This window comes from Notechis scutatus, chromosome 15 (genome assembly GCF_049901735.1).
Source record: "Notechis scutatus isolate UNSWTSFEM ecotype Mainland chromosome 15, rNotScu1.2, whole genome shotgun sequence".
In the NCBI taxonomy this organism is placed as follows: Eukaryota; Metazoa; Chordata; class Lepidosauria; order Squamata; family Elapidae; genus Notechis; species Notechis scutatus.
In genome coordinates this window covers 7,084,295-7,108,538 of record NC_142023.1, presented here as the reverse complement: position 1 = coordinate 7,108,538, position 24,244 = coordinate 7,084,295, and the positions used below count along the sequence as shown (strand labels likewise).

General features: G+C 47.1%; 1 protein-coding gene across 2 annotated transcripts in view; it reads right to left on the bottom strand.

Annotated features, from left to right (window-relative positions):
- Positions 1–4,247: 4,247 nt before the first annotated feature.
- The window catches only part of NACC2 (NACC family member 2), a 58,176-nt gene continuing 38,179 nt past the window's right edge, over positions 4,248–24,244 (bottom strand). The window contains exons 3-8 of one of the 2 annotated variants that reach the window (XM_087944093.1): positions 14,707–14,926; positions 12,595–13,503; positions 9,372–9,539; positions 7,618–7,723; positions 6,923–7,020; positions 4,248–6,151 (exon numbers count right to left, since the gene is read on the bottom strand). In XM_087944093.1, coding sequence (XP_087800219.1) covers positions 5,652–6,151; positions 6,923–7,020; positions 7,618–7,723; positions 9,372–9,539; positions 12,595–13,447 — 1,725 coding nt within the window. In that variant the 5' untranslated portion in view covers positions 13,448–13,503; positions 14,707–14,926 and the 3' untranslated portion in view covers positions 4,248–5,651. Of the gene's footprint in view, positions 6,152–6,922; positions 7,021–7,617; positions 7,724–9,371; positions 9,540–12,594; positions 13,504–14,626; positions 14,927–24,244 lie in introns of those variants that run through there. The other variant, XM_026685865.2, reaches the window with a different exon arrangement.

The following is a 24,244-nucleotide window of genomic DNA, read 5'->3' as shown; positions in this document are numbered from 1 at the left end:
AGGGAAAGGCGTTCAGCAGTTGCATGGCCCCTCTGGCTTGCAGGCAGGAGCTCCCATGCCTTTGCCTGGCGCTGTCCACGTGCAAGCTTGGAAACTGGGTTATTATAGCCCACCAACCAAGTTAGAAGTCTGCCAGGCAACGCAGCCCAGCCAGGTGGAGGTGACTCGGTGCCGCGTCACTTTTTCCACTCTGCAACGTTGGGACCCCAGAAGCACCTTCTGACAGGAGGCTCCCCCAAAAAAAATATCTGGATGGCTTTCCCCCTCTGCTGTTGCTCAAGACCCCCAGGTCTTGGGCGAGCCTCACTTCATTGCACTTCCATCTTTTTAATCTTTATTTTTTTTTAAATTGCATCTGTTTTATTGGCATGCCTTTGTTGCGTTGTTGAGTTGAATCCCTGAGAGTCCAGGCAGCATACACGTTTAATAATAATCACTGTGGGCCAATCGCCAGGAGACGGGGAGTTCTACTACCACCTTAAGACACGAAAGCCATCTTGGGTGACTTTGGGCCAGGCCTTCTTTCTCAACCCAACCCACCTCACAGGGTTGTTGTTGCAGGGAAAATAGGAAGGAGGAAGAGCATTGGGAATGTTCACTGCCTGGAGTTACTTATAAAATAATTAAAAGGCAGGATAAACGTATAATAACAAAGGTGCTATTCAAGTGCACCTTGTTGGCAGTGCTGAATTGGGGTGCTTCATTCCCAAGCTTTAATTTATTTATCAAATTTATTTCCTGTCCCTCTTGTGATTCAGGCGACTGAGCGGCTTTTGAAGATGCTGGGAAAGAACAGCAGCAAGAAGCGTCATTTTCAACATACTTTTATTATTTTGTAAATGTGAATTTTACAAAGCATTTTCTCATTCATTATCACATTTTTTTTTTTAAACGGATTTCCCCCCCCCCCTCCTTTACGGTATATGAAATAGGTCTGACCACACTCTGAACTCCTATTAGAGCTCTGCCAAGGGATGACTTTAAACCTTGCTTTAGCACTTGGATGAAGTTACGGTTTAATAGATCATCCATCAAGGCTTAACGTAACAGTCTTGAGCTGGATATGAGAGAAATGGCACGTAAACAACCAACAGAAAAGAAGTGAGTTAGCACGGCTGAAACGTAATTTTCGGCAGCACTGCAAAAACTTCCCTCTAAGCACTGGAATTATTATTATTATTTTTATTATTAACAGTCATGAATTACAGTACTATTGGATACTTTAATACAGACTCTTTGAACATCGTTGTTCCCTTAAGACGCTTCTCTGACAGTTTTAAGACTCAAGTGCCATCCAAAGATTCAAGTTAAAAATATCTATAGACTCACGCATAAACTTCTGGTTTTTTGTTGTTTTAATCATTTCAGAACGCTCAAAAAATAGTATTGCAAAGTTTTTTTTTTGGGGGGGGTGGGCTCCCCTGCCCTTTCCCCCCTCCCTCCCCCTCCCAGTTTCGGTCGCAAAAGTGCAAAAAAGGTAGGGAGGGAAAGCAGGTTTGAACCTTGAAAAGTTTGGAGAAGTTTTGAAGCGCCAGTGAATTTTGCTTCTATCCTAGCAAAGAGGAGATTTTGGCAGATTTGGATAAAAGGGGGTTTTCACAGCAGGAAGTACAGGAATGTGGACATTAAATGGATTTCCCTCCCTTTTTTATTTATCCCAAAGGTGTTTTTTCAAGAGGCCACTGGACTTTTGGGCAGTTGCCTCTTGAAAAAGCACCTTTGGGATGACTTGAGAATCTTGAGACTTTTTAAATTTATGGTTATTTATATTTTGCATTTGTGGACCTCCCATCACCCTCAAGAGTTTTAATCTACACCCCCTCCCCAACCCAAAAAGGAGCCTTAAATTCACTGCAACTATCAGGACTGCTTGAACTAGACCTATTCGGTGAGATTCAATATATCATCTTGGAAGAATGGGGCAAAAAAAAAAATGGAAAAAAAAAATGCTGATGGCTTTTGGGAAGCTACAGCAGGAATTGGGATGGACTGAGCCTTTTGTCCAGCAAAGATGTCCTTGAGAAGGACGCCCCCTCTGTAATAACCTGCACATCTGGAACTACATCTGGGAATGACATCAGTCCTGCAGAGGGCTCCATGCAACCAGCTTTGGAAGGGGGCTAATTTATCTTTTGAGAGGCAAAAAGTCTGCAAAAGGAGGTTGCAGAAATCAGAAATAATGCTATTATTATTATTATTATTATTTATTACTATTATTATTTTTACAGCCTTTATCCCCAAGAAAATAAAAGAAGCAGCAGGATTTTACATGCTGTGGGCTGCACTCGAAGGGCACCGGATGAAACGGGCAGGAAAAAAATAAAACTTTATGCCTGTAAAGCTAAGGATGATCTACGGGTGTCTTTCTTAAGGCCACATCAGGAGGGATACAGCAGAAAAACACAATTTGGGGCTGTAGTTAGGGGCCAGTGGGGAAGGGCCCAATATTTTAAAGTGGAGGTCAATTTGGAGCCAAGTTGCTTGGGGACACACATTTCGTGAGAGAGAACATAGGGAAAAACAGAAAAAGAAACGAAGGAATGGAAACCCCCAAGAGCAAATCTGAAGACAGGTGAGAAGGAAACCAGAACGAAAGAAGAAACAGGGGAGAAAGAAAGAGGGGAGGATACAAGGAGATGAAGACAACAGAAAGGAAGGAAGGAAGGAAGGGAAAGGAAAGGAAGAATGGAAAAGGAAGGGAAGGAAGATATTAGCTGTGTGTGATACCAATTTTTTTTAAACATCCAGATTGCTTCTACAGCAATTTAAGAGTAGAATTTAAAGCATTTCCCACCAAAGAAATTAAACCAAAAAAGGAAAACAGAAACCAATGATCATCAATGTCCAGAATATGGCTTAATACCGACTTTGGAATGAAAATGAATTTCAGGAACCTTAAGTTTCAACTTGTCAAGGGCTTTGTGGTAGACTCCAAAGGGGGGGCTTCGGAGGGCAGCCCTCCCCCTGTCCGCCCCCATGGAAGTAAAGACCAACAGATTGGGGAGAAGGGCGATGGGGAAACCTGCAAAATCCCAGAAAAATGGGACGAAATCCTACCAGGATTCGCCATCACGGGCATCGCTAAAGTCCTCCCGAGTTTTCTTTTTATAGTCTTCTCTTCTTTAAAAAGGTGCTTGATATAACTTTTCATATACATATATAGTATTTATATATATATATATATATAATATATATAATATACACAGGTAATATTGCTAACAGTCAAGCATTCAGAATAAAGGTGCAGACATACCATAAATATGTATTTTCTCTTTTTCCTAGGTTAAATCTACAGGGATGTCATTCCCGCCTCACTATGGGACGCCTCGTTACAGTCCGAGAGCAACTTCTGGGCACCGATGCCCTTCCCAGAGTCACCTGGCTGGGAAGCATGGGGGTCGGAATCCAACCCAAGATGGAAGCACCAGGTTGGGGAAGGGCATGGTGAATGAATGGGGGAGGAGGAAACGGAGAAAGGAATTTGATAGGCTATTGAAATCAAATCTTTTTTTTTTTTTTCTCCATGGAGAGGATATAGGATAAGGCACTGAGAAAAAAAACCAGGTTGGGATTAATTTTCCCTTTTGTTTCGTGGTCCTTCATGGCCAAGAGTTTTTTTTGTTTTTGTTTTTGAAGCGGGGAGTGTCCCCGTTTTCCTTTCTGGCTGGGAAGGAGAAAAGCCTCCGAGAGGGGCCACCAAGGACCCCGGCCCACATTTCGGGGGTCATATAGTGCAAGCGGCCGGCCTCCCCTTGCAGAGGCTGGGAACACCCCACCCTGCCTTAAAACTGTTCACATTGTCTTCAGGTTTTCCGTTTTTCCTTTTCCCTCTTTCCTTCTCGTCCGAAAGTCAAAAGCCACCAAGGAAATCCAAGCCTGGCTCTTCCCGCCCCCCCCCCCCCCAAAACCCACAACGTGCCCCCCAACAAAAGAAAGATGTACATAAAATTGTGCTTGGTACAAAAATATATCCCAACTGTGCAACGCGATGCTCTCTTCGGATCCTATTCTGAGCCGTTCAAGTACTTGCTTCCGTCCCGTGACTTTTGCCAGGGGGTGGGCGGGCGGGAGCTAGGACAGCTACTCGGGGGGAGGATAGTGGGGCAGCCCCATGGCTGATTGCAAAAGAAGCAAAGCGCAGGTGGGTTGGGTTAGGAAAAGGAGACCACGAGGAGATCTCACCGTTGTAAGCTGGGCTTAGAGTTGTAAGCTGGGCAGGCAGCTATGTGTGTGTGTTTGTTTTAAAAAAATTAAATTAATTTCTAGTTTCTTTATTGCTGCCAGGAAAATAAATGGAAAATTCCTTGACATGCTCAAGAGGAGACAGGCTCCTCTTCCATCTCCCTGAAGCTGGATGCCAAGCAAAGCAGCCATCGTTGGGAGGCTGTGCTGCTATCACAAGCTCAAACCTTGATCAAAGCAACGCTCAGTCGCCACAACGGGATTAGGACTTTCCGTCGTAGTTTGGAAAAATGACCGAATGGATTGGGGGCAGGAGGGGGGGGGGGAATCCGAAGCCGGCTATTCGGTTAGGGCACATAATCACCGACGTAGAGCAAGCAATTCTTCCTTTCTCAATTCAAATACAACTGTGGGGGAGAATTCCATGCGAGCTACAGTAACCTCGTTGGCCAAACGACATGCATTCCGCTATAAGCAGCTCCCCCATTCCCAGGAGAAAGAGCCAAGAAGCCTATGGTTCCCATCCATACATCACCCCCCACCTCCAAAAATCTCCCATTTTTGCCCTGAGCAACTAAGCAGGACCGGTCAGAGGCATCGTTTCAAATTGCTTTTGGATCCATCAGATGGGACTTCCGACTCCCAGAATTCCATGCTGGCTGGGGAATCCTGGGAGTTGAAGTCCGCCGTGCTTAAAGTGACCACGCACCAGATAGAAAACCTAGATTATCTCAAGCTACCTTCAAACTCAGAAGGCCCAGAATGCTTCCTCGCCAACGGAAAGGAGCCAGCGATTTCCTTGGCAAGCCTGCCAGGAGACCACCAGACCCAGGTTGGTTTCCTCCCGGCTCTCCAGGAACCAGGGAAGGAGAAAACGCGTGTGGGAAGAGTGGAAAGCCGGACGACCAAGTTGGAGGAGAAGAATGACGGAAAGGAAAGATATGCCCATAGTTGTGGGGGGGACGTAGCTCCCCGTTTACTACAGTAGGGGTTGGTGGGGGTGTTTCCTCCCATGTTGCTCAACCATGCAAGGGTTCAACCCGGAGATCCGAGGCAAGCAACCTACACCAAAACTGAACCGAATCAAACCAGGATCATGATCACAACTAAGTTCTCGCGAGCCCAGGTGGCTGGTGAACAGGACGGCGGTGGGGGTGAATATAGCCTCCCTCCTTCCTTATTTTTTTTGGGGGAGTGGGGGAGAAGGAGCCCCTGCTACTCCTTTCTGTACCAATCTGGGGGGGGAAGGGCCTCTTCCCACTGGGTGGCGCCTTCATCGGTCCTAAACACGAGCAGACTCAAAAATCAAAATTTTTCTCAGGCAACGGTAGCAGTTCAGTAGGTAAATGGTTTGATCGTATGGGGGTGTTTTGTTTGTTTGTTTTCTTCTGTAATTAATAAGAACATGCAAGCAGCTTTAGGGTTACAGATCCTTCCAGAGAGTGACGGCCCACCCTCGGCGGTCTGGTTCATAAGGGGGCCCCGTAAGTCGCCTCCGGCCGCCCCGCAGGGGTTTCCGGCCGGCTGGGGGACCCCGATCCTTCTTCGAAGGGCTGTGAGGTGCTTTGGGTATCGGAAGCCAGGGCTTCTGGGCCGGCCGACTCCTGGATGACGGAACTGGCCCCTTCACCCTCCTCGCTCGGCTCAAACAAGGGGCCCGTCCCGTTGCTCTGGTCGACCGTCACTGTGTTAGTTCTGAGGGCTACAATCGTCCCAGAATCCCCTCTCCTTTCCGCATAGATCCGTTGCTCGAACATCTGGGCGCTGGAAGGCTGGAATTCGGGGTCCAGGAGGACGTTGGCGGTGGTGGAGCCCATGACGGAGCGGTACATCTCCATCCCCTCGGGCAGCATGGACTTGATCTTGGGAAGCCATCGCTTGCGCACTCGGCGGGCGTTCGTGCACATGTCGGCCGCGATGACATTCATCTCGCTCTCCTTGAAACTGGGGGCAAAATTCTGACAATACACTGCAAAGACAGGGGAAGGGGGGAGGGTTTAGCCAAGGGCGGGAAGAGGCTGCTAGGGTGGCTACGGGGCGGGTTGGGCAAGGTTACGGCCAGGTGAGGTTCCCCCTCAGTCAGCGTCCGATAAGCGAGGATCAGGAAATCAAGGGCATGAAAGAGCTTTGAGGAGAGTTCTGGTTGTCTAGATGGTGATGGTAGGTATATCTTCGGAATCTGTTCTGGAAAGCCTGCTCATCCATCTGTCATCCATCCATCTATCTACCCAATCTATATCTATCTATCTAATCAACAGTATCTCTATCTATCTATCTATCATCTATCTATCTATCTATCTGTCTATCTATCATCTATCTATCTATCTACCTACTCTATATTACTATAACTGTCTATCTATCTATCTATCTATCTATCTATCTATCTATCTATATTTATCTATCTATCTATTACTCTATTTATCTATCTATATCTATCTATTTATCTATCTACTCTATATCTATTACTATATCTGTCTATCTATCTATTCTTCTCTATATCTATGTATTTATCTATCTATCTATCTATCTATCTATCTATCTGTCTATCTATCTATCTATTACTCTATTTATCTATCTATATCTATCTATCTATCTATCTATCTATCTATCTATCTATCTATCTATCTATCTATCTATCTATCTATCCAATCAATCCATCCATCCAATCCACCCACCCACCTATCTGCTCCCTGTCCCCGCCTAGCTTGGCCCAAAGGGCCACTCGTATCCTCCTACTTACATTTCACAGCATTGAGCACCCGGCTCTCGAGGGGTTTCCGGCTGGGGTCACTGGTGGAAGAACGAATTCCTGTTCCACAGCTGTTGGCCAACGTGTTCCTGTTTCCAAAAGAAGCAGGGGGGGGGGGAAAAAACCTCAGGAATATATGCTTCCTTGCCAGTAAACCTCAATTTACAGCAAGCCTTGCTGGTTGGGGAATTCTGGGCGTTGCAATTTCACCTCTCTGACTTCAGAACAAAATCTCCAACAAGCCATTATCTCCCACTGCTGGACAAAAGAGCTGGAGAGTTCCAAGCAGATCCTAATCCACCCTAACCCAGTTTAAACATGGCACCCAATGCAGTAGTGCCTTAGCTATGAAAGTCAGCTGAGTGACTCTGGGCCAATCACCAGGAGACCGTGAGTTCTAGTCCTGCCTAAGGCATGAAAGCCAACTGAGTGACTTTTGCTGGGGAAAATAGGAGGTGGAAGGCGTGTTGGATGAGTTCACTGCCTTGAGCTATTGTAAAACTATGAAAGCAGGGATACAAATGAATACACAGAAATAAAAATGAAAACATTTCTTGGTTTCGGAATGGTTCTTCTGGGCTCTGCTCTAATCCCACAAAAAAAATTTTGCCATTCCTTTTTCTGGAAAGTATTTTTTACCCAGCCCCAAAAATGAAGGAGCAGCGCAGGTGACGCGGCCATCCTACCTGTCGAAGAACGTGGCCAGGAGGCGTCGAAGGAGGACTTTGTGTTTCACACCTGCACAGAGGTGACAATTCATGAGCTGTCCTCGAGTGATGTAAACCCCAGAACCTGGGAAAAAGGAGGAGGAGCAGGAAAAAGGGAGAGAGGCTAAGGATGAAGGCCGTATGAAGAAATTCAATTAGATACTTTTAAAAAATAAATAAATCAATAATTCCCAGCAGAGCAATTACACCGTTTGAAAGTATTACTGAGGGAAGCTCCTTGTTCCCAAGCCTTGAGGGACACCTTCCTTGGAAGGCCAAGCACAGAATTTAAAAGCAGAGGCCAGTTAGAGGAAGAAGGAAATTCTTATATAGAGCCCTGCACACCAGAACAACTAGACACAAGGACAGTTTTCCTCCAACACCATCACTCCGCTAAATAAATAATTCCCTCAACACTGTCCAACTGTTTACTAAGTCTGCATTACTATTGCTATTAATCTCATCACTCTTTATCGCCCCTCCCCTCCCACTTATGAGCGTATGACTGTAACTTTGTCGCTTGTATCTTTATGATTTATATTGTTTTATTTAGTTTCCTAGTATGATTTGATTGCTTATTGTACCCTATGACTATCATTAAGAGTTGTACCTTATGATTCTTGACAAATGTATCATTTCTTTTATGTACACTGAGAGCATTTGAACCAAGACAAATTCCTTGTGTGTCCAATCACACTTGGCCAATAAAGTATTCTATTCTATTCTATTCTATTCTATTCTATTCTATTCTATTCTATTCTATTCTGTTCTGTTCTGTTCTGTTCTGTTCTATTCTATTCTATTCTATTCTATTCTATTCTATTCTATTCTATTCTATTCTATTGTACCCTGTGACTATCATTAAGTGTTGTACCTGATGATTCTTGACTCTTATATCTTTTCTTCTATGTACACTTAGAGCATTTGCACACTTGGCCACTAAAGAATTCTAATTCTTTTGCCAACCCGAATCTTAGTTTATTACTTTATTTATCAGATTTTTAGTGGCCCTTGAAATTACAATAGCACTGAAAAAAAATGACACGGTCAGTGCTCACACTTACAAATGCTGCAACCTCCCAAATGGTTCCTGATTAAAATTCTGATGCTTGGCAACTGTTGTGTATTGAGGATGGTGCGTCCCCAGGGCCTGGGATTGCCCGGTGCGACCTCACCAGCTGTCCTCCGATGAGGAAAGTCAATGGGGTGGGGCGGATTTGGTTTAACAGCCATGGTATTCACTTCACGACTGCACTGGTTTGCTTAACGGCCATGCCGAAAGAGTCATGGCATTGCACAAGAGTCAGTAAACAACCCCCTTGCTTATTTCCCCTCCCGACAATGGTTGGAATTTGAGGATTACCTATATCGTAAGTCAATACAGGCAAGTCAATTTCATCACCTCCGTTTAGCAAAGACAAAAAATGCCAAATCCGGTCTGAACATCTGGCTGACTGTGCAATGAACCATAATAATAATAATCATCATCATCATTATCATCATCTTGAAATAAAAGTCACTGCTTCCCTCCAATCAATCCATTCAACTAAGATTGGACTTCAACCCCAAGATTTTAGCTAAGTTGTAATTTCCCGGCTTCCTCGTTGGTTGTGAGTGTTAAGGCTTTCATCCGTTATAACTGAGGATTATAGCTTCCTTTTAAATGTTTATGGGGCTCATGGCATACAGTGGGACTTGTTCTGCACCCAGACGCAGGCCCTGTAGGTAAATACCTGCAACCAATTCAAGTTTTTCTCCAGGATCGCCTTCCGAGTAGAGTTTCGGGTGGCAGCGGTAACCGATCTGGCTAATCAGACTCGCCGGAAGCGCTACCAAATCGCGCCGGATGAGGACACAGGAGCGGCTCTCCACGGGAATTTGCTCTGGCTTCTCTGGAGGCCCTTAAAAAGAAAGAGGAGGAACTGGGAGATCTGTGTGAAAAAACTGTTCCTGCAAAGAGCAGGTTGGAAAAGGAATTATGGTTCTTTTTTGGACTGGCCTTAATTCACCCAGCCGGCTTTCATGAAGTAGGCAGCACTAGAACTCACCATCTCCTGGTGGTTAGCCCAAAGTCACCCAGCCAGCTTTTGTGCCTAAGGCAGGACTAGAACTCACCATCTCCGGCTTTCTAGCCTGGTGCCTTAAGCACTAAACCAAACTGGATCTGTGATTATTTAATATAAATATTTACTTGGTAGATTCAAAATTCAGGTGCTTGGCCAACTGGATTGCTGGACGGGAATGATGGGAGCTGAAGTCTCGCCGTTCTGCAGGCAGCCTGATTTGGAACAGATTCTGAGTAGATTTTAAAGCCAGAAAGCCAGTCCTCAATACTCAAGATTCCTGGAGTATTTCTACTACATTTCTCACGGTGGTACGTAAATTATTATTATTTTTATTTATATTTATTTATTCTGAAGGAGCAGCAGCAGCAGCAGCAGCTGAAAATACAGGCTGTACTGCATTAAGGCCTCTCGTTGTTTCAACTATATATAGTTTTGAACGTCCAGGCGGTCCCCGATTTTGTTTAGCAACCATTTGAGATTATAACGGCCCTGAAAAAAAAAGTGACTTACGGTCATTTCTCACACTTATGGCCGCTGCTGCATCCCCAGGGCCACGTGATCAAAATCTGGATATTTGGCAACTGGCGTGAATTTATATCCTGTGATCACCGTCTGAAACCTTCCCAGCTTCCGAGGCAGCTTAACCACCCTGGCCAAGAAAGGAGCATCAAACGGAGCAAAATCTAACAAACAGGCATCCGGTCCAACCTCTGTTAGTGACGCTTCATAATTCTTCTCTGGCTTTCCCTGGGCAGCATCCATTTCCTACCCAAGGGGTTTCTCGTGGGAAACGACCAAGTTGGGGAGAAGAAAAAGATATTTTCTGCCTCCTGCCCTCTTAAAATAGCCCGAGATGCTTATCAATTTGGAAGGCGAACACTAGCGGCCCAAGTCAGACGCTCGTTCCTACACTGAGGAAATGCCAGGTTAGGCACGCACGAGTGAGTATCTGTTTCTAGAGGCAGGTGGGTTGCAAGAACGAAGAAAGGAGGGAAGAAACTCTACAGAAGTAGCCCACGACTTACAGACGCTCGTTTAGTGACCGTTCTAAGTTACAACGGGACTGAAAAAAAGTGACTTTATGACCGGTTTTCAGACTTACGAGCTTTGCTTTACATGGTCACGTGGTCAAAATTCAGACAACTGGGCAACTGATTCATATTTACGACGGTCGCAGTGAATCTCCCCTTTTGCAACCTTCTGACAAGCAACGTCCAGGAGAAAGCCAGATTGACTTAACAACCGTGCTGCTAACTTAACAAATGCAAACGATTCCCTGAACCCAAGAAGGCAAGAAAAGTCGTACAATGGGGCAAAACTCACTCAACCAAGGTTTCACGTAGCAGCATAAAATTCTGGGCTCAATTGTGGTCGAAACTTGAGGACTCTCTGCAGTCACCAGAGGCTGAGCTAGACTCAAAGGCCCTTCACTCCAGGAAGACTCCGCTTCATTACTGCTTATAAACAACATTGGGGTTGAGGAATCTGTACCTCATTCTTTAAACCCATAGGAGGGGGAAGGAGGAGGAGGAGGAGGAGGAGGAGGAGGAGGAGGAAGAAGAAGAAGAAGAAGAAGAAGAAGAAGAAGAAGAAGAAGAAGAAGAAGAAGAAGAAGAAGAAGAAGAAGAAGAAGAAGAAGAAGAAGAAGAAGAAGAAGAAGAAGAAGAAGAAGAAGAAGAAGAAGAAGAAGAAGAAAAGAAGAAGAAGAAGAAGAAGAAGAAGAAGAAGAAGAAGAAGAAGAAGAAAAGAAGAAGAAGAAGAAGAACCAAGATTTGACAATGATCGTCAAACAATCCAATCCATTTCTTTTGATTGCCTGGTTGGCCTTCTCAGGATCTTAGGGCAATGGCTTTCCCTGAGCTTGCTGCAAATACAACCAGAGCCTTTTAACATTAAATGCTCAAACCCAAATGCTCAATATTTCTTCCACCCAAAATCATAAAAACTCCAGAACCACTGTTTGTTGTTGCCCCAAAGATGGCCAAAGCCAACATCGGAGGTCCATCTCAGCATAAATGCAGAGAAGATTAAATGTTTGAGTTCAGAAGTAGTAGACAAAACTTCTAGAAGGACTAAGGGAGACATAATAGCAATGTTCCAATATCTAAGGGGCTGCCCCCCCCCAAAAAAGAGTGGGTCAACCTATTCTCTAAAGCCCCAGAAGGCAGGACAAGAAACAACAGATGGAAACTAATCAAGTAGCGAAGCAACCTGGAATTAAGGAACAATTCATCAGTGGAACAGCTTCCCTGCAGAAGTTGTGGAATCTCCATCACTGGAGGTTTTCAAGAAGAGATTGGACAACCAACCACATTAATTATAAGCTCTAGGGGTGGCACAATCTAATTGGTAATTGTAGGGGAAATCTTTGTTTCAAAATGTTTGAATTGAGGCGGAATTTTTGAAATGAGGAAATAAGAGTAGGCAATAAAACTGTAAACATGACAGATTAAATATAATGAATATGAAGATACAAGAATTGTTTAAAGTTATAACAAACTGGTTAAGAGATGAACTGAACATCGATAGACTTATTTCCTGAGGGAAATATTTGAGAAAAACAATAGAGAATGTATAAAGTAGTGGTAAAATGTGGAATTAAATATGAAAGATGAGTATGTAATTAAAGCCATGTCTGAATGGAGATGTGAAAACCTGGAATCAGGCTGTTCAATAAAAGGGATGTTTATTCTTTTGCTTTAAATGTGGAAAAGTGAAATAAAATTTTATTTAAAAAAGAAAAGAAAAGAAGAGATTGGACAACCACTTCCCTGAAATGGTGTAGAGTTTCCTGCCAGAGCATGGGATTGCACTAGGAGACCTACAAGGCCCCTTCCAACTCTGTTATTCTGTTAATAGTAACGGGGAAAGGGAAAGAAAATATGATTACCTGCGTAGCTGCCTGTCGACTTGATGTACATCTGCCCATATTGCTCTTCAGCCATGGTGTCGTAGGCTTCATCGTCTTCCTCATCCTCTTCGTTGTGGTAGGACGTGGGGCTGTCTGTGGTTGGGATGCTGCTGGCCCCGGGACTTGTCCGCTCCCCCTGGACATACGGAGCCTGCGGGATGCTGGAGATGAGCGGGGCGAGGCTGGGCACCCCGTAGTAGGAGACGCGGGACAGCTTCACCGCCGTGGTGCCCGCGGAGCCCCCCGCCGATGCCTCTCGCAGGCCCCCCTCCAAGGCCCGCTTGGCCGGCAGCGGCGCCTGCTGCTCCAGGTTCTCGTGCTTGACCCGGGTGAGGAGCGGGATGGGTAGCGAGGGGGACATGACGTAAGGCATGGACGCCATCTGCACGGGGTTGCAAGGGCTCTGGGGCTCCGAGCCAGCTTCTTCGATCATGGCCGTCTGAGAGTCACAGTGGGGCGAGCTGACTTTGAACATGAGGTCGGTCCCTTTCTCCACGATGTGCTGGATCTGCAGGAAGCCCGCCGTGTACATCACCACCAGCTGCTCGCTGGCCGCCATGGTCAGCTTGCCCGTGTAGCAAAAGGAGAGGATCTGCTGGAAGCAAGTAGCCGGCACCGAGCTGGGCAGCTCGAAGGCGCTTTTGCTGTTCCCGCTAAACAAGTCCCGGAAGTACAAACTGCTGGCGGCCAGCACCGCCCGGTGGGCCTTGAAGGCCTGGCCCTTGACCACGATGGAGACATCGCAGTAGAGGCCCAGAAGCCTCTGCTCATTCAGGGAGCCCAGGACGGTGTTCCCAAAATTGGGGATCTCGATGTGCAGCATCTGGGACATGGCTTTCCCCGTCCTTACGCATTCAGTGCGGCGACAGCATCCAACAGAAAGTGCATCTATTGAGGGGGGAGGGAAGAGGGAGGGGAGGAGAGGAGGGAGAGAGGGAAATGCTTGAATCCGGGCAGTCCTTCACTTACAACAGTTTGTTCAGTGACTGATACAACGACACTGGGAAAAACAAAGTAACTTGAAGACTGCTTTCCACCCTTTGGACTATCCCTATGACCGCGGGATCGAATTTCAGATAGCAATCTCACTTAAAGACTTCTACCCCGCTCTCCAATGCCCTCTCGGAGTGGCTTCCAGAGCCCCCAATCCATCTGGGTCCTCGTTTTGCCAACCTCGGGAAAGGATGGAAGGCTGAGTCAACCTCGATCCAGTGAGGATCACACTCCTGGCTGCGGGCAGGCGGTTCAGGTCTTCTAACTCTTCTAAGAAGAGACTGGACACAGCCATTTGTCCTGAGCAGGGGTTGGACTGGAAGACCTCTAACGTCCCTACCAACTCGGTTTGTTCTGTTAAAAGTAGCCTCGGGTGGTCGTCACAGATTCTCCCGGGTGGCCTGGATGTGGGCCAGCAGGTCCCCAAAACTTTTCTCTTCCGCGGAGGAGCCTCTTCCACACTGGTCCTTGGAGCCCAGGGCAGAAAGGGGACAAGTGACCCACTTTCCAGATTGGGGGTGGGGGGACAGAGGAGGGGGAAGGAGGCGCCTCTGTGGATACCTGCCGGGCTCTCTGCTTGGCACCCCCAAATTGAGGCATTTTAAGGATGAAGCTGGCTGGGGCAAGGGAGCACGCAGCAAAAAACGGAGCCAGGAGAAGGAAGTGGGCTCCGTCAGTTACTCCGAGAGGGATTCACGGAGCCAGCCTTCCCATTCCCCTAATGGGGTTACACGGGGCTGCAACAATCCCACCCCCCAACCATAGAGACCCCCAACCCCCCCACCTACAGACCCCACCACCCCATTTCAACTCTGGTCGTCCCTTTCCCAAGAGGAGGGGGAGAGGGCTGGAATTAAAGAGCCAGGAAAAGAAAGAAAGAGAGACACAGAGACACAGAGAGAGAGAGAAAGGAGCTTTCGGACAGATAACTGCATCCCTGGGTGCCAGCCTGGCATCTGCCCACACCCCCACCCGTTCTGGGCAGCCATCCCTGGTGTCCAGCCAATACGATGCCTACCCCCTTGCAGCAAACTTCTGCTTTGCCCAGATCTGCCTGCCTGCCTGCTTTCCCACGGACGGACGGACGGACGGACGGACCTTTAACAGGGATGAAAGCAGGAGGAACAGAAACAGCGAAGCATCCCTTCTTCCTTCGCCCGGGCGCGATGAGAAGCTCCTGGTTTGGTTTGGTTTTGGTGGGGTTTTTTTTTTTCCAGCGAAGTCCGATTTCTCTAGCAGTGGAAGCAGCAGGAGGAAGATCCAGGGCTGGCTGGCAGTCCCGGGGGCTGGATGGTGGTTAAGCAGTTCAGCCGGTTCCCTGCAATGAATAGCAGCCTTTGATAAGGTTCCCCGGTGCAAAATGCCAATTTCGAAGCAGGGGGAAAGGGGGAGGAAAGAGAGAGAGAGAGAGAGAGAGAGAGAGAGAGAGAGAGAAAGGAAGAAACGGGGATGGGAAGGGCGGGGGGGAGGAAATCAATGCCAGGGAAATGCTACGAAGTCTTGGTTCAAGACAGACTTCTGATGAGTCACTGCAGCCCAAACAAAGATGGCAGATATACTGCACCCTGCTGATGGAGGGCTCAGAGGATGCCCCACCAGCCACTACCGCTGCCAAAGAGTGCCGGCGGCTTCCTTTCTTTGGGCTTCCTCCCCCTCCTCCCTCTACCACCTTTTCACTTTTTTGGGGGGGGGGGAGGGAAGGGGAGAGGAATTTATGGTGCGGGTTTTTGCATATGAATTGCCTCTGTCTGCCGCCTCCATCCAGGGCCCCCTTCCTCCGCCACTCTCTAGGACATTTGGAGTAAGTGTCAGAGCAGGTTCCAAGTCGTTCAAGCAATCTGCAGTGCTGATGCAGCTTTTGGGTTAACCCCCTCCTGGACGGAGAGAGGGATGGAGTTGAATTGAACGGGACGAGAACGAGGATACACACCAGGAATTCTCCGGTACGGAAGCACAGAAGCGTACATGCAAAGCAGTAGTGAGAATAAGAATAACAGGAAGAAGAAGAAGAAGAAGAAGAAGAAGAAGAAGAAGAAGAAGAAGAAGAAGAAGAAGAAGAAGAAGAAGAAGAAGAAGAAGAAGAAGAAGAAGAAGAAGAAGAAGAAGAAGAAGAAGAGGAGGAGGAGGAGGAGGAGGAGGAGGAGGAGGAGGAGGAGGAGGAGGAGGAGGAGGAGGAGGAGGAGGAGGAGGAGGAGGAGGAGGAATTCAAATTGAAGTTGAGCGACTTTGGAACAAGAAATTGTGTGCTATCCCAATTGTAATTGGAGCCGTTGGAGCAATACCTAAAGGGCTACCTTGCTAGTTGGAAATTTTGAATTTATCAGACTTGAATACCCTGATTCTACAAAAAACCACCCAACTTGGAACAGCTTATATACTCCCATGCTACTTGAACAGTTCCTAGGTCCTTGGTTAGGACTTGAGCTGTTGAGCTACCAACCAGCCCCAAAGGCTGTGAATCTCACTAAAGATATAATAATAATAATAATAATAATAATAATAATAATAATAATAATAATAATAATAATAATAATAATAATAACAACAACAACAGCAACAACAATAATAACAATAACAATAACAATGCTGCACTGGAAGTTCTGCAAGAAATACCATTTGCCAGCTAGCAAGAACTGGGAGACTCAGTTCATAGAAAAATGAAGAAATTAAAAAGTCTGGGACTTTAGAATTAAAACACCTTGGACTTTACAACTGTCGATAAGAAAGACACACACACACACAAAATATCTGGATAGTGGATACGGCAGTTCCTGGAGACAGCAGAAGAGAAGAGAAAAAACTAGAGAAGATCACCAATACAAAGACCTTCATTTATAGGAATAGAACGACTTGTGGCACAAGGAAGCCAAGAAGGGACCAATAGCCATAGGCGCCTTGGGTGCTACTGCAAAACAGCTGGAGCACCATTTGAACACTATCGTCGGCATTGACAAAATCCCCATCAGATCCATTGCAAAAGGCAGCGTTCCTCGAAATAGCTTGCATCCCGTGACGAGACCCCCTAACATCATACAAGACATCAACAACTGCCTAGCCCAGCTGCTTGGGAAGGAGTCGATAAGCAGGCAAAAACACCACATCCAGTCTGAACATCTGGCCGGCCGCGGGACCAATCATAACACCAATGAAACGGGGAAGGAAGGAATATAATAAGAAAGGTAAATAGTGCTACTACAACCATACTATGTGGGTTAATATAGAGAGGACTGGGAGTAGTAAGTATTCACCAGGTCAGGAGCATCCTCTGCTCCTCGGCCTCTCTCTAAACTTTCCCAGGAAAGCAGCCTGTTTGGGTTCCTCCCGGCTAAAATTGGGAGTTCAGAGACCATCAGAGGAGAGGAAGCAGGGTGAAGGGACAGAATTCACGTTGCTGAGACCATTAAGTGAATTTTGTCCCACTTTACGACCACAGGGGTTAAGTGAATTGCTGCAGGGGTTAAATTAACCACCCAGTTGTTAAAGTGATTTGGGTTTTCCCAGTTGTACTTTGCCGGTCAGCCGGTCGTACGTGTGAGTCCCAGGACGCTTGGCAACTGTCTCATCAATAGGAGTCGGTTGCCAAGCGTCTGAATTTTGATCGCGTGACCACGGCGACGCCGAAGCGGCCGTTAAGTGTGGAAAGTGGCCCTAGGTCCCTTTTTTGCAATGCCGTTTTGAACGGTCACTGTAAGTCGAGGTCTACCCTGTCGTAAGACTTGCAAAGGGAGCGTGTGCTAAGCAGGAGAAAACACCGCTTAGCGAGGGCGGCTTAGTAAAGAGTGGCAAAGTTTTCCCTAGCGTGGTGGAAGTCACAGAAATCGTGATCCTGAGAGAAAGAGGGCAAGGATCACCAGCGCTTCTTTAAGGCCGGAGGAAGGAACATTCGGAAGGAACGCAGGCGGTCTCTTCTTCCTCCATTCACAGGAGGAAAGTCACTGCAACCGGACCTTCGAGATTTGGTGATGGTCAACCATCTCAGGAGGGAGAAGACAGAGCGCATCCCATAATAAGCCCCCCGGCTTAAGGGCTAAATTCAGGCAGCCCCGAGACTGGCAAAGATGCTGGCAGAAATCAGATCAAGTCAGATTAAAGATGGAAAAGGAGCAGCCAGCATCCCACGTTCATCCCTCCGCTAAAATTGCTCTCCAGATACCCAGGAAGGATTTTAGACATCTGGGTATTCACTACAAGTAGTCCTTGACTTACAACCATTTATTAAGTACAGTATATAAAATCATACATTGCAATGGCCTACCTGTCAATGAATACTTCAGCTTCAACCATAACAATACAATAGATACAAACAATAGATACAAACTTAATCGCACCAAACTTGATTGCCGGAAATATGACTTCAGCAACAGAGTGGTCAATGTCTGGAATCCTCTACCTGACTCTGTGGTTTCTTCCCCAAACCCCAAAAACTTTAACCTTAGACTGTCTACTATTGACCTCACCCCTTTCCTAAGAGGTCTGTAGGGGGCGTGCATAAGCGCACCAACATGCCTACCGTCCCTCTCCTATTGTTTCTTTTTTATTCGTATCCATTTCATGTATTCATAATGAATATGTATTCATATGTTTATACCTTTATGTTATCTAATAATCTTTTGACATACATACATACATACATACATACATACATACATACATACATAAATAAATAAATAAATAAATAAATAAATAAATAAATAAAGTGACCGTTTGAAGTTACAATGGCACTGGAAAAGGAGACATAACCACCGTTTCAGCATCCCTGTTTTTACTGCTATTATTATTATTACTACATTTTCTGACCGGGTTTTTCTTTTCTTTTTCTAAACCGGCCTAAGATTTATTTCAGGGCACTGTCATCCCCCGTTTCATCCACTCCAAACTTTTGGGAAGCTGTGACGGCAAATTGCTGCTCGGCGTTCGAAAAGTCCCGGGCGGCCTCTCTACCCTGCGGATGGAACTACAACTCCCAAGGTGCCACCGGGTGGCCCCTTCGGAGAGTTGCAAACCAGGAAGGCTGCCCCCGTTAGGGGAAGGGAACCTTCCGGAATCCCAGAGGGATCTAGGGGAGGCTCCTTCTCGTGTGAAGAAGCAAAAGGCCCTTCCTTGCTTTGGATATTCCTGCAGCAGCTGCATCCCGTCGGGTCTCTTAATTCGGGGGTGTGCGTTTGGCATGCCCCCCGCCAGGTGGCATCGGTGTCTCAACGCCATCTTTCTCCAAGACAGTCCTCTCCTTGTTCAGCCGAGAAATGCTGCCACCCGCTCCGGGGGGGCCGGCTGCAGATATGTGCCCCTTGGCACAATGCAACACTCCTGAGCCAGCCTTGTGTTTGAGGGAAGGGACCCTGCCCATGGAAGGGGAGACTCCTTGCATAAACGAATCCTCTTTGGGTGCCAAAACTTTGGGCACCCTACGATTGCTTTCCTCTCTGCGGAAAAAGCTCCCAGCCCTGGAGAGAGACGTAAATGCAATTCTGCAGCGAAATGCTGCAGTTTAATAGCTTCTTTTGTTGGTCTTCACCAACAAAAGGAAATTTGAGAAGTGGGGGCCAATTGGGACCCAGAATCATAAGGGGGAACAACAAGTATTATGATCCTCCCCACTCCCAGCGCTGACAGGTTGAGAAAAACTTTCTCAAGCTTGAAACATACCCCAGATGTGTGGACATCACAACTCCCCAAATTTTCAGACGTGACGACGTGACAATCATCGAAAAGACGCCTTCCAGAGATATGGAGCTCAGTCTTTCTCAGCTGGCGTGGCCATTTGCTAAGAATTATGGGCATCGGTGACTAAACCCCTGGAGGCTTAGAGGAAGGTAGAGTAGAGGAGGGCTTGGTCCACCTTCTCCAAGTTGTCTGGCATTTCGACGGCCACGTCCCTTAGCCAGCAGGGTTGGGACTCCATATGATTCCTCCTCATTTTGCTTTACCTTGTTTTATATGGATTCTCTACCTGAGACAAAGGCCAGCGGGATGGGGAAAGGTGGTCTCTTCTAACATCCGGATCCAAGAGAAAACAGCGGCGCAGACCGAGAAAGAATGGAACCATGTCGGAACATCAAGAGAAGCCCGTAAAAATAAAATAAAACGTCCCCAGGGATCTGCAGGGTGGGAGGGACAATGGAAGCGAGGACAGCCGGAGAGGACCATAACTGGACAGCCATGTTCTCTGCACCTTCCAAGCGTGGAATCCCTCCAGGACCAATTATTCACTCTCAAAAGGGTGACAACCAGCCCTTAAAGGGGGAAAATCTACCGGCTTTCTGCAAACTCCTCCGTTTCTCTAGATTCCCCCCCAAATTAAGTTGTGTGGCAGCCAGAAAGGCACCGAAGCTTCAGAGGCAGACCCCTCCCCTCCCACCTTTTCTCCTGCCCTCCTCAAAAGTGGACCAAAATAACTCAAGAGAGAGACCCCACCTGCTCTGCCTTTGTTCCCCCCACGCAGAACGCCCCCCTCCAAATTCCCGCAAGGGGACCCCCTCCCGGTCCTGCAGAGCCCCCCCCCCACAACCTCCTCTCTGGCATCCCCCAGAGAGTTTTCTCTCTCCAGCCTCTCCCCCTCCCCGGTGGCCAGCATTCTCCTCCATCCAGAACAGACCGAAGCCCACCTTAGGTGCCCAGGGGGGCCGAGGAAGGGAAGAGAAGCCGGAAGGAGACAACGGCACAGGGACACGCTCACAACGCCCCCTCCCCACGGGACAGAGTTCTCCTCCTGGCTTCGGGCTCCCTGCCTGGGGGAGGGTGGAATGGCCTGAAGCTCTGAGGCTTCTGCTCCCTCCCTCCCTCCCTCCAGCCACTTACTCTGTGAGTCAGCAGAAAAGAGAGGCATGAGAAAACTCCAGCCAGGCTGCCTCGTCCTGATGCAACCGCAGGGAGGGAGGGGGGGTGTTTAAAACAAAAAAAAAAACCAGAGAAAGAGAGAGAGAGAGAGAGAGAGAGAAAGCCACATGAAAAGGCCGAATGGGGAAAGCGGCACACGCCAGCCAGCACTGCCCCGTGTGTGTGTGTGTGTGTGTGTGTGTGTGTGTGTGTTTCCTCCCCCCTCTGTTCAAGCCAGCCAGAGGACAAAGCCAAGGAGGGCCCAGATCCCTGCCCCTACCACCCCTTTCTGGAAAGCAGAATTAGAATTGAAAAGCTGGAAGGGAACCTTGGAGGTCTTCTAGCCCAACCCCTCCTGCCCAAGGAAAGGGGCGTTATTTCCCCCCACCCCAACCTTGGCAATTTTAAAGGCTTGGATTTTTAATTCCCCCAGCCAGCTGGGGTGTTGGAAGTTTTAAAATGGGGAGGTGGGGGAACCCCCTGCCGTATCCCATGCTGGACAAAACGGTGGTCCGCTTTGTTCTTGTTTTTGAAAATCTTTTGCAGCAGGTAGCCCGACAGAAGGGCACCTGGCACTTGGGCTGAACCTCACGAGCCAATGGGAGAAGGTCACGGTGGGCCATGTACTGAACAGAGACCGCAGCTGAGCATGGATGTTCTCGCACACCCCAGTGCCACAACCTTGGCTTAGCCAAAACTTGCCACCACCGCATCTTCTGACACCGCTCCGTCGCCAGAGACTGAATTAACACGATATTCCTAGATGTTTCTTTCAAAAAGAAGAACAAAAATCCAACCATGGAGAGAGCCCAACGGCTGCCCAGATGTTCAGCCTCTTTCTCTTGACCCTCATCTGCTGCCTTCCAGATGTTCCAAGAGGCCGTGTTCTCCGGCTTTGTGCCCTCCCGATGTTCTTTGGGAGAGCATCGGGCCTCTCTTATTTCTAGCCAACACGAGCGAAGGCTGTGGATTTGGGGAGCTGGAGTCCTGTCATTTATAGAAGGCTGGGCGTGCGAATGGCTAAAAAAGGCTGGCCAGAAGATGGAAGGTCAGGGGGCCCTGAGGAGATCCTCAATCGGAACCTCGCCCACTTCTTTCCGTTTGCAAACTCTCCTTCGGACTCTGCTGGAATCTCCATCTCTGGATGTCTAAGGACTACAATTCCCAGGATTCCTCTGGCTAGCTGGACAACATCTGGAGGGCATCAGACTGGGCAAACTGCTCCAGGACACCCATCCTCTCAATAGGGTAGGCAACCACACATGGCCTTTGGTTGTTTTCGAGCAGCCCCTCCGAAAGGCATGAGCTGCCGGTATTCTTCCTGGGCGCTTTTGATGTGTCATTGTGGGTTTCAGATCCTTAATTTCATACGATTTCTTCAGCGATGTTTGCGCTGTGGTTTCTGAGATGGACAATCAGATTGGGGGAGAGAAGGCAAGAGGCTGTGGGCAAGATGAATGCCAAGCTTCTTCCAGTTGATAGGATTTTGTGTTATATCCAGAATTGGTAACTCTGGAGAGCAAAACACAACTCTCTTAACCCCCCAAAAAGGTCACAACCTAAACAGGAGTGCCCAACCTTGTCAACTTTTAAGACTTGGGGACTTCAACTCCAAGGATTTTCCAGCCAGCCATGAGCTGAAGTCCACAAGCCTTAAAATGGCCAAGTTTGGACACTGCTGAAAAGCATACAACCTCAGGGATCTGCCTTGTGCACAACGGTCTAATGGCCATCAGACAGACTTGGGTCTACAACGTCTAAACATCCACAGTGTTGGTAGAGGTAGCTCACTTGAAATAACAACCCAGGGTTTCACCCCAAAACATGGACATTAGTGAAGAGGTTCCCCCAAGAAGAGCCCTGATAGTGATGGTGGAATCAACCTGGCCACCAAACACAGAATTTATTTTCACAGGAACTGGGTGTGGCTAGTTAGTGAAGAGAAGGGCCAGGGGAGACAGGATAGAGGTCTTCCAATATTTGAGGGGCTGCCACAGAGAGGAGAAAGGGGTCAAGCTATTTCCCAAAGCACCCAAAGGCCAGACAAGGAACAAATGGATGGAAACTGAACAAGGAGAGATTCAACCTGGAAATAAGGAGAAACTTTCTGACGTTGAGAACAATCAACCAGTGGAACAGAAGTTGTGGGAGCGCCATCACTTGAGACTTTCAAGAAGAGATTGGACTGCCATGTCAGAAATGGTGCAGGGTCTCCCGCTTGGGCAGGGGGTTGGACTAGATGACCTACAAGGTCCCTTCCAACTCTGATTATCTGTTATCTGTTCTTGCTGTAGAAGGCACCAATTCTGGTCCCACTATACGTTCCTTCAAGATGGTGAGTTTCAAGCCACTAACTTCTCAGAATATTTTTTTTTCTTTTATGTACACTGAGAGCATTTGCACCAAGACAAATTCCTTGTGTGTCCAACCACACCTGGCTAATAAAGAATTATATTCTATCTATTCTATTCTATTTTCCCATGATCCTTTCCAACCATCTTTCCTGTTTTAAAAGCTCCCCTTTGGCATCACGTTGTAAACAACACGGGGTTTCAAATATATTTTTCTCCATCACTCTGGCCAACTCTTGACCCGTGTCCTTCCAGACCATGTCCTTCCAGATAAAGGCAGGGTCCTCATCTCTGGTGGGAATCTTCCACCCAATGATTGGAAGCAAAAGTTCCCCAGGAATCATGCAAAGGTTGAAGTTTAAATGTTCTCCATCCCATCAAGTCAAACAAACACAGTAAAAATACTTTTAAAATACAACCAAAATAAAGGAAAGAGTTTTTTTTTAAAAAAGTACAAGAAAGCACTTTGTATTAAACTACCATTTAACCACCTTGCAGGCTCCCTTCTGTCATGAGATTTCCCCCAGGCCGGTGGATAAAACCACATTTTGAAGGCCTTCTTGAAGATGAAATAAACATGCAGCAAAAGGAACAAATAGAAGGGAACAAGCCAGGCTATTGACTTAGCGATATTATCTTTATATAAAAGTCTACCCTGCCTGTCTAATGCAGATGTATCTCTCAGGGATTACATAAGCTAATAAAATGCATTTAGGGCAGAAAAGAAATCTCGTTACGAAGACATTTTAAGAAGCGTGTGGCACAGCTTCCAACCGTTTCTCGACATGGCTTGCTGCAAATTCCCCCCCCCCTCCCAATCGGGCACCGGACTAGCATCTTTGGACCCACGAGCCTCTAAACTCTGCCACCCACGTGGGAATTTGGAGCCTTGGAGCAACGATAAAAGTGATTTATAACCAGTCCTCGCACTTACGACCGTTGCAGTATTTCCCCACGGCCACACGCTCAAAATGCACGAATGCAAATCGAGGATTGGCACAATTCCCAGCCAGTTCCAACATGCAAAGTCAATGGAGGAAGGTGTATTCTCTTAACAACACCGTGATTCACTTAATAACCATGGCAAAAAAAAGAGAGAGAGACTGTAATATCTTACTTAACAACCCCGTTGCTTAACAACGTAAATTCTGCTCCCAATTATTGAACGTACATCAAGGACCGGCTGCAATCCTTTAAGTTTCATATTTGCAAGCTCTTAATAAAAATATTGGGATTCTTGCAGGGGTTTTGTTCCTGCGTAAACTTTTTCAGTTTCTCTTCCAGCTAGGCTGAAGTCGAGACTTTTTTTTTGCTGACCAGAGAATGGAGGCCGGCAAAATACTTTCATTTCCTTTTGATTCCTGGATGGGGCTAAAGAGAAAAATCGCCACGCACCTGCCCGTTACCCACATCGCTCAAAAACCCAAGAGGTGTTTGGGGTGGGTAGGTGGGAATAAATAAATAAATAA